At 41.9% G+C, this 10182-nt stretch overlaps 1 protein-coding gene across 3 annotated transcripts; it reads left to right on the plus strand.

Annotated features, from left to right (window-relative positions):
- The first annotated feature begins 4872 nt into the window (after positions 1 to 4872).
- On the plus strand, positions 4873 to 9862 carry LOC136512429 (T-complex protein 1 subunit theta-like). Of its 3 annotated transcripts, none has more exons than XM_066506392.1 (13): positions 4874 to 5249; positions 5697 to 5959; positions 6052 to 6198; positions 6298 to 6459; positions 7385 to 7462; positions 7753 to 7886; positions 8083 to 8155; positions 8247 to 8324; positions 8415 to 8549; positions 8649 to 8743; positions 8902 to 9111; positions 9342 to 9399; positions 9494 to 9862. In XM_066506392.1, exons 1-13 carry the CDS (start codon positions 5096 to 5098, stop codon positions 9563 to 9565), a joined length of 1659 nt encoding a protein of 552 aa, XP_066362489.1. In that variant the 5' UTR covers positions 4874 to 5095; the 3' UTR covers positions 9566 to 9862. The 3 variants fall into 3 exon arrangements, with proteins under 3 accessions (XP_066362488.1, XP_066362489.1, XP_066362490.1); XM_066506393.1 differs by having other exon boundaries at positions 8415 to 8537; XM_066506391.1 differs by having other exon boundaries at positions 4873 to 5249; positions 8247 to 8537.
- The last annotated feature ends 320 nt before the right edge of the window (positions 9863 to 10182 follow it).

The following is a 10182-nucleotide window of genomic DNA, read 5'->3' on the forward strand; positions in this document are numbered from 1 at the left end:
GGCTTGAATTACTCACTTATTTTTCTTGGAAGCATCGTCGTCTGGTGGAAGAAAGCAAGTAAATTAAGCCACCAGCTCCCTCCAGTGATCGTTGTCAACTATCCCTGTCACTAGAAATCCCCCCAACCAAAGACCTAAAATAACCTTCATGTCCTGCAACGTCAAGGTCATCTCGCCACAAGGTAGGTGGAATGTGTGGGTCTCAGGCCTCCACCTATTATAAGAATAGAACGACGGTTAGTTGCCTATAATTTGTTATAAGAAAGTTTACGTATAAAGAATGTACTCGCACCTGTCTATAGCTGCAGTAAATAGTGCTGGGTCAAGGGGTGGAAGACCGTGGTTGATAACATCGACAAGCTCGAGGAAGCCGGCACGCCGTATGTACGGCGTATAACGCTCGTCCCACTGATGCGCCCTGGTGTGAGTGCGGGGCCTCAAAGGAGGCAAGGACACCTCTGCATCGTTGTCACTCAAGATGTGTGCTCGGTGCTGGTCGTCGTACTCCACCTCAAGAATGGGATACAACGGGTGCTACGTGGGAGGGACCATCCTATTATAAATTGATAAACAAAGCGTTAGAGTATTTAAATTAACAAAATTCAAGTTAACATTAGTAAGTTCACAAACAAATCACAAACAAATTCACTAACGTAACTAGCCTAAATCCTTAAACCCAAAATCCTAACTATACTAGATAATAAATACATAATCAATCCATATAAAACTTTGGTTCCAAAATTATAAGTAATTCCTCCGTCTCAAAATAAATACACATCCTACTTCTCGAGTAGTCAAATATGTTTAAGTTTGATCAAAACTAAAAAAAACGGTATCAATATTTGTATCTCCTAATAAGTTTATTACGAAAGTATACTCCATGCTTAATGTAATAGTACCTATTATGTATCATAAATATTAGTACGCTATTATATAAATTTGGTCAAATTTATTAAAAAATTAACTTCAGAAAGAGAGATGTGCATTTATTTAGGACGGAAGGAGTACTTCCTCCGTCACATAACAATAGTCGTTCTAAGATATTGCAAAGACACTAATACTCAATGAAAATAGCCTCGATGCCCCTATATACTCCTAGAAATGTTAGCACTAGCAGACCATCATCAACTTTTTTGCTTCTGCGTCTCCCGCTCGTGGGGGTACCGTAGGGATACAAAAAATACTAACTATACTAGATAATAATAAAAAAAATATGAAATCGAGAGGGATGTACCTAGGAGCGGGCGGCCTTGGCGCGCCGGTGTTTGTGGCGCGGCCGGCTAGGGCGCTGCGCGGCGGGAGTGGCCGGGCGCGGCGTGGGCAAGCGACCGAGGCCGGGCCGTGCGGGCGCGGGCGCGTGCGCAGCGTGGCCGGGCGGGCGTGGGCGCGTGCGGCCGTAGGCAGGGCGCTGGCGGCGGGGCGCGTGCGGCTGCAGGCAGGGCGCTGGCGGCGGGGCGCGTGCGGATGGCGGCGGCGTTCGGGCGAACGGGCAGAGCAGGGGTGCGTGCGGGCGGGCGGGCTTGCACGCGGTATATATTTGGTCCAGCCGCGCCACGGATCATGGCGCGGCACTGCCGCGCCAAGTTCGATGGCGCGGCAAGACTTGCCACGTCATCGGTCCCACAGACCGACCCACGCCACGTCAGCCCTCTGCCGCGTCACCATGTATGGCACGACACAGGCATTTGGCCGTGCCAGGGCAATAGGGGCGGGCAAAAGTGTTAGTTTAAAAAAAATCCGATAGTGTTAGGTTTAAAATTAAGAAAAAGTCTACATAACCTCCCAAACTATTCAGGGTGGACTACTTCACCCCATAAACTATAAAACCAGATTTTCTAACCCCTAAACTTTCTAAAACCGGTCAAATAACCCCCAAGCGGTTTTGGACGGTGGTTTGCTACAGTGACGATGATTTTGTCTTTTTCTTTTTTATTTATTTCTGCTGAATCTTTAAAAAATCATAGTAAATCACAGAAAAATTATAAAATAGAAAATCTAATTTTGTTGGACTCCACATGAGTAGATCTACACATTGAACACATAATATTGTATGCTTTAGTACAAAGTTTTTGCTGTAGCTTTAGATCTATGCTTTTCTGTAATTAATTAGAATAATTCATAGTTGCAGCTTCTATGATCCAATTGTGGTGAAATTTTTATGGTGGGCTAATTACTGTATGTTTGAACTATAGTAAAAATTTCATACTCATTGATCATGTATAACTTAGTTATAGATAAAACATAGATTTAACAAGAATAAACCTAAATAAATCTATAACTAAGTTATACATGATCCAATGAGTATGAAATTTTTACTACAGTTCAATCATACAATAATTAGCCCACTATAAAAATTTCACCACAATTGGACCATAGAAACTGCATCTATAAATTATTTAAATTAATTATAGAAAAGCATAGATCTAAAGCTGCAGCAAAAACTTTATACCAAAGCATACCATATTATATGTTCACTGTGTAGATCTACTCATGTGGAGTCCAACAAAATTGGATTTTCCATTTTATGATTTTCTATGATTTACTATGATTTTTCAAAGATTCAGTAGAAATAAATAAAAAAGGAAAAGACAAAACTACCGTCACTGTAGCAAACCACCGTCCAAAACCACTTGGGGGGTTATTTGACCGATTTTAGAAAGTTCAGGGGGTAGAAAATCCGATTTTATAGTTTGAGGATGAAGTAGTCCACCATAAATAGTTGGGGGTTATATAGACTTTTTTCTTTAAAATTATATTAAAAAATGGTTAAAATTAAAAAAAACGTGGGATTTTTTTTTATAATTTTAACCTTTTTTAATATAATTTTAAATCTAACACTCATCGAGAAATGTGACTGTGAGTGATGAGATTCAGATACACACTCATCGACTGCCGATTTGACTTCCTCCTTGTTGATCTTCCCTCCGAGGCCAGATGCAAGATCCCAATCATTTTTTGCAAAAAAATATAAAAAAAATTTTGTATAAAAAATATAAAAAAATGGAAGTTAGCAGGCATGCATACACTTGTAATTAGATCAGATCCAAATGCAGATAGCCAAGCAGTTTAAGCTAGGGTTCTGGAGCTCGGTTTCGCGCAGCTGGAAGGGAAGAGAAGCGGACAAGCGGCACGTGTACCTGTTCCTGTGCGTGCTCGTCGCCCGGCGGTCGCGTTGTTGTTGTTGTCATTGTCGCACGTGCGCGAGAAAGAGCGCACGCGGGGTGGACGGGAGGAAATAGGCACAGCTTAATCTTAGTCTTTCATAGACTTAGAGGGTGGTTTGATCCGACGAAGGAGGTGTCTGTCGCATGGGATTTTTTGACAGTAATAAAAAACAAATTAGTCAGTAATTTGTGAGACGAATTTATTAAACCTAATTAATTCGTTATTAGCACATGTTTAATATAGCACCAAGTTGTCAAATCATGGACTAAGGCCCTGTTTGCTTGGAGGAATTTTGGAGGAATCTGGAGGAATTTGTGAGAGAAAAACACTATTCCGAATGAAAAAAGAAGCGAATCAAGCCGGATTTAAGGGCACGTGAACGGAGCCTAATTAGGTTTAAAAAATTCATCTCGCAAAACAGTTTCAATCTGTGTAATTATTTTCATAAATAGCCTATATTTAATACTACATGTATGTATCAAATATTCGATAGGACATCGACTGAAGTTTAGGAGGGGAACCAAACACCCCTTATAATTTGCAATTCTTATGTCAATTGTGAAATGAGTAAATATGAACAATATACTTCATACATAAATAACCACTTTTTAGTTGTGCAATACAAACAAAACATATCCTTCCTCGGTATTAGATCCTTTCATAGGTTTATGGAGGTAAATGAGTTAACACTTGATATCTTCTGGATAGTTTATCAATCTCATATTATAGTTTGGATGCTTGTAAATCTTATTTAGTTGATTTTCAAATTATATGTTATACAATTCTTTGAGATTTTGATCATACCGCTAAATAGCAAATACAGTCTTTCTTTAGGAAATCACCATTATTGAATTCAAGGCCCCGTTCGCTTCGCTGAAAAAACAAGCGAAACATTGTTCCGGCTGATTTGTTGGGAGAGAAAAACACTGTTTAGACTGAAAAAACAAGCTGAAAAAGACGAATTATAAGAGAAGCGAACAGGGCCCAAATGAAAAATATGTAATATAGTATAAGGCTGTAGATCTCTTCTACCTCTACAATTTTTGTATATATTTATCTCATCCAACTCAAATTGAAAAGTTGTGAATCTCTACACAAAAGAGTAAGGCCCTGTTTGGTTGAGCTGTGACTGTGGGAAAAAACTGCTGTGGGCTGTGAGCTGTGGAAAAGCTGCTGTGGGCTGTGAGCTGTAGAAAAGCTGAAAGCTGTTTGGTTAAACAAGTATAAAATATACCTTTTATCTTTATCTCTCTTGAAACAACTATGGAAGAGCTTTTTATTCCACCAATTTCGAAAAACAGAAAGCCAAAAGCCAAAAGCAGGATCAACCCAGCTTTCAAAAATGAACTACAGAAAAGCAGCTGCTTCTGAAAAAGCACCCTCCAAAAGCAGCCCCTTTGGTTGGGCTTTTGGCTTTTGGGGCCAAAAGCCAAAGCCAAAAGCCCAACCAAACAGGGCCTAAATTTCTTTGATTCAAATGGCTTCCGTCAATTTACTTAGGCTGAAGCTATTTTTTACATATCAGTTTAAATTACTAACAGGAGTATCTTTATGCATTTTGTATTCAAGCAATTATTTTTGCAAAACACAAAATTAAAAAAAACATATATTATAAATAAATAAATCTCAAGTCCTAACACACCTCCAGTCCGGCCCAACAAGCCGAGCAGGCTTACCTACCCGGGCCGACGGCCACCTAGGGCTTCCTTCCCTTCCTTTACCCACGATTCTAGAACACCTCGGCGGCCTCCGCATGGCGCATCTCCCCGCCTCCACCCCCGTCCCCCGGCACTCGCACTCCCAAAGATCCCGCTTTCCTGTGTACATCAACGTGAAGATCAGAGTTTAAACCTTTCTCCCCGATCCGACTCGCCGCCGGCGCCGTCCCCCGCCGCCAGACCGCCGTCCCCACACCCAGCCGGAGACGACGATGGTGGGGCTCGGCTCGATGGCAGGCTACGGGATCCAGTCGATGCTCAAGGAGGGCCACCGCCACCTCTCCGGGCTCGAGGAGGCTGTGCTCAAGAACATCGACGCCTGCCGCGAGCTCTCCGCCATCACGCGCACCTCCCTCGGCCCCAACGGTGAGTCGTGCTCCGCGTGCGCCTTCGCTTCGATGCGCGGGTTATGGACTCGGGTGGTGACTACTGGAGTAGTGGAGTGAGAAGGGATCTGGAGCGAAGTGAGCGTGCTCAGTCTTCGGTGGCGTAGCGTGAGGCCGCCGGTTCTAGCTATTGTGGGGAGTGAGGGGGATCTGGAGCGAGGAGTGGCCTGGTTGTTGGAGCTTATTGGGATATATGGTGACGAGGCTGATGAATGTTTGGATAGTTTGAGGCGCTTGGTACACTGGTTTGCCGTTTGAAATCACATTTAGCCTTGTTGAATGTTTGGATCACAAGCAATTATTAGTTTGTAGTACCCTAGTCTTCTGCACTATGTAAATCACATCTGACCAAAGTTCACTTAGATGCTGAAACCTTCCAGTGATCGATTGCTTGATGTTGTAGTTTAACTTGTTTTCTTTAGTGTAGGAATGAATAAGATGGTTATCAATCACTTGGACAAGCTGTTTGTGACAAACGATGCTGCCACCATCGTGAATGAGCTCGAGGTTCAGCACCCGGCTGCTAAGATCCTGGTACTGGCTGGCAGGGCTCAGCAGGAGGAGATTGGGGATGGAGCCAATCTCACCATATCGTTTGCCGGTGAACTGCTTGTGAAGGCTGAGGAGCTCATCAGGATGGGCTTGCATCCGAGTGAAATCATCATTGGCTACACCAAAGCCATCAACAAGGTGACTTGCCCCCCTGAAGCCCGTAGGCTTTTGTAACATTGAAACATGCAGTCTGATAGCAGACTCTTTGTGCTTCTGTCTTCGGTATGCAGACAATTGAGATCTTGGAGGATCTTGTTGAGAAAGGCTCAGAGAACATGGACGTAAGAAACAAGGAGGAGGTTGTGTTGAGGATGAGATCTGCTGTCGCGAGCAAGCAGTTTGGCCAGGAGGATGTACTGTGCCCTCTTGTGGCTGATGTAAGCTAATCCATACCAGCTTATAGGGAACTTTGTTTTTTTCCCCTCGCACGTCATACTGATATCAGCTAATAGTGGGTTTGTTGTATCGTTTTTTAGGCCTGCATTCAAGTTTGCCCCAAAAATCCAGCAAACTTTAATGTCGACAATGTTAGAGTGGCTAAGCTGCTTGGAGGTGGTTTGCACAATTCTTCTGTCGTCTGTGGGATGGTTCTGAAAAATGATGCTGTTGGTAGCATCAAAAGGGTGGAGAAGGCAAAGGTAAGCTCAAAAGGCTACTCTTCATTCACATTGCACACTGGTTATACCTGTGAAAGTTCTATACCCTTCTTTTTTATTGATTTTGAAGTTTTTTTAATGGAATGGGCAATGGATGGAGCTCTAAATATTTTTTTCACAAGGTTACGAGTATTGGTTCTTGGAAGCTCAAGGATAATCATTTACTCGTGGTGATTTAGTCATGTGTTCATTGTTTGTGTATTTTGTTACTGTCAAGTGAATCATGTATGCTTATATAGCATTATTACATCACTCATAAAGCCCTGGCAAACCAATTCCTATTTAAAGTGGTTACGGCACAACACATTTCATTTGCTTGTGTTGTACTCAGTGCTATTGTAAACTTTTTTTGTTTTTTAAAAATCACACTTCATAGGACACTATTTTGCCAACAAGTGCTAGCTCAGTTGGGTTAGACACCTTAATGGTACCCCCCCAGGTCCTGAGTTCGACTCCCTGTGGAAGCGAATTTCAGGCTGGGGGTAAAAAAATCCCCTCGCCCGTCCCCACAAGCCAAAGCACAAAACGGCCCGGCCCGGTTCTCACAGGGCAACGAATTTCTGCTGCGTCAGGATGGGGGCGGGGGTTCGGGGGTTTTCTCGATCTGTGTGAGAAGATCAAATCTCTTCTTAGCAGTATGCCCGGGGGCCGTCATACCCCCCGCAGGTCGAGTTTTTTTTTAGGACACTATTTTATTAATTTCAGTCTTTCTAGTTCACACTGCTGCTAAGGCCAATGAATGGATAGGAACTATGATTTTAATTAAATGGGCAGTTATATGTTATAACATGGTGCTAGAAATTCAATATGCACAGGAATCCTAACCAGTTACAGCACCGTGCCCATCTTTTTCTGTATGATGTCTGGCAGTGTTTCTTTCTGAATTCTAAAACCAATCAATATTCAGATTGCAGTATTTGCTGGTGGTGTCGATACCTCAGCAACTGAAACAAAGGGAACTGTGTTGATTCATTCCGCTGAGCAGGTATGTTCTTACTCTGAGAATCTTTTTTGACTTCTGTTAAAGTCGTCCCTACTTTTACTATGCTCATGAAGGTTTGGGTGTTGCAAACTGTTTAGTTGGCTTTGTGTGTTTTACGTTATGTAGACGTGCATCCAACAGTACTTTCCTTTTTTCATAATTTGTGGATTCATTTCTTATGGATACGCTGAACTTAAAAATGGAGCACATGATATTTCTTTGCTTCTGTAGCTGCATTGCAAGCTGTAACCTGCAAATATATGTTGGAATCTATAATACATATGCTTTTGCAGCTAGAAAATTATGCTAAGACTGAGGAAGCTAAGGTGGAGGAGCTTATCAAAGCTGTCGCTGACTCTGGTGCCAATGTTATTGTCAGTGGAGCTGCAGTTGGTGACATGGCGCTACATTTCTGTGAACGTTACAAGTGAGTTTTTTGCTTTTCGTATGTTCTGAACTGAATAGATTACCTGAATTCTTTGTGCAGTATTGATCTGTGTTGAAAATTCCTTTTAGACTGGAGAATTATCGTATATGTTATATATTCTCCAAAATTGAGACTGTATGCATGTGTGTCTGTAGACCTTTTTGATAGCAGTTATTTATTGATGTTCTGTTTGCAGACTGATGGTTCTGAAAATCAGCTCGAAGTTTGAACTGAGAAGATTCTGCCGTACTACTGGGGCTATTGCAATTGTAAGTTCTGATTTTTCAGATGTATTTGTTCCTGTGTCAGTAGTAGCATACTTATTCTGATTTTGGATTTTTTTTTTCTTTTGAAATATAGTTGAAACTTAGCCAACCCAATGCCGATGAACTAGGATATGCAAACTCTGTTTCCGTTGAAGAAATTGGTGGTACTCGAGTATGTTCTACCCCCTTTGTGCTTTTACAGAAGATATATCTTTATTCTTCCTCGCCAGCATTCATTTTATTTTGTTTTTTTATTTATAAGGTTACTGTCGTTAAGAACGAAGAAGGTGGAAATTCAGTGGCTACTGTTGTCTTGAGAGGCAGTACTGACAGTATACTAGATGATCTTGAAAGAGCTGTTGATGATGGTGTCAATACGTACAAGGTTATATGTGCGGTATCTATAGTAGATGTGACCTAACTCTTTTATTGTATTGTAACATCCATGTCTGTTTAGCTAATCTATCCGAGTTCTCACTGTTTTTGTTTATACTAGTCAATGTGCAGGGACAGTAGGATAATTCCTGGTGCTGCTGCAACAGAAATAGAGCTGGCAAAGAGATTGAAGGAGTTCTCATTGAAGGAAACAGGGTAAGTTTGTTTTTACCATGATAGTTAATAACTTTTCATGTACAGGGTAAGAGTTAATCTGCTTTCAATATGAGCAGGGTTAACCCTTTGTAAAAAAAAAAAACAATCAATTTATGTTTCCCTGAATCATTTGTTGGTTGCTGTTAATAATTGTACAGGTTGGACCAGTATGCCATTGCAAAATTTGCTGAAAGCTTTGAAATGGTGCCAAGAACCCTGGCAGAAAATGCTGGACTTAGCGCAATGGAGATAATATCCTCCCTTTATGCCGAGCATGCTAGTGGCAATGTGAAAGTTGGCATTGACCTGGAGGAAGGTGCCTGCAAGGACGGCTCGACCTTAAAAATATGGGACCTCTATGTCACAAAGTAAGTCAATCAGATGTAGGAATCACGTGTAAGCTGGTTTAAGAATGATTTCGATCTTTTGTGGTAATTGAACATGTGCACATTGGATGTGGAAAATGCTTGCACCATTGTTGGTCTACATACGTGTGTCCCTCAAATTGGGGCATGGGTTTGCACTTCTTGTGTGGCAGTTTAAGCTGCTGATGATGACCCCTTAGCAGATTTCTCACTTTGCTTATTTTGCTGTACAGGTTTTTTGCCCTAAAATACTCTGCCGATGCTGCATGCACCGTGCTACGGGTTGACCAGGTATGACTGCTAAGCTTACATTCTAAATTCTTTTTGATGCTTGCGTTTCATAGGAGCACATGGTAATATTTGAGTAAATATATGAACTGTCCAGATCATCATGGCCAAGCCGGCAGGAGGTCCAAGAAGAGAGGCCCAACCTGGTGGTGGCATGGACGAGGATTAGTTTTGATTGTGATTGTTTTCTTTGTATCACGTATCCGAGGTTTCAGAGCAGAGAACACCCTATCTTATTATCTAGGCTTTAGTTCTGTAGAAGGTTTTGGGTGCCTGGAGTTGACGTTTGGAATTGTTGCACAGCCGTGCCGATATCACATGGGGAATTTGCATGTTCTTTCCTGATGTATTGCAGTGCAGATGTATCAAATGATTGATTCCAGGATTGGTTCCTTAAGTTCTTCACACACAACTGAGCTCATGTAAGAGTGGTACTCTAGTTCCAGCTGAAAGAGTGAAAAGTTGTCTCGATGTATATTGTTTTGGGTAACGTTGAGTGTAGTCCTTCGCTCACATGGTGAGCATTTTGTATGTAGTCTAGGATGGTAGACAGATTGGCGAATGGAGTGAGTCTAGGATCGTAGTTGGTGGAGGATCAACCAATCATTATGCCAAAATTGCCATGCCGTGCTATGCATACAGCCCTTGTTTAGTTCCCCCAACCAATCATTACGCCAAAATTGCCATGCCGTGCTATCCATACAGCCCTTGTTTAGTTCCCCTAAACTCATAACTTTGATACTATGCAAAAAGAAGATTCTCTATCACATCAAACTTACGGTACAT

Source organism: Miscanthus floridulus, chromosome 16, assembly GCF_019320115.1.
Source record: "Miscanthus floridulus cultivar M001 chromosome 16, ASM1932011v1, whole genome shotgun sequence".
Classification (NCBI taxonomy): domain Eukaryota; kingdom Viridiplantae; phylum Streptophyta; class Magnoliopsida; order Poales; family Poaceae; genus Miscanthus; species Miscanthus floridulus.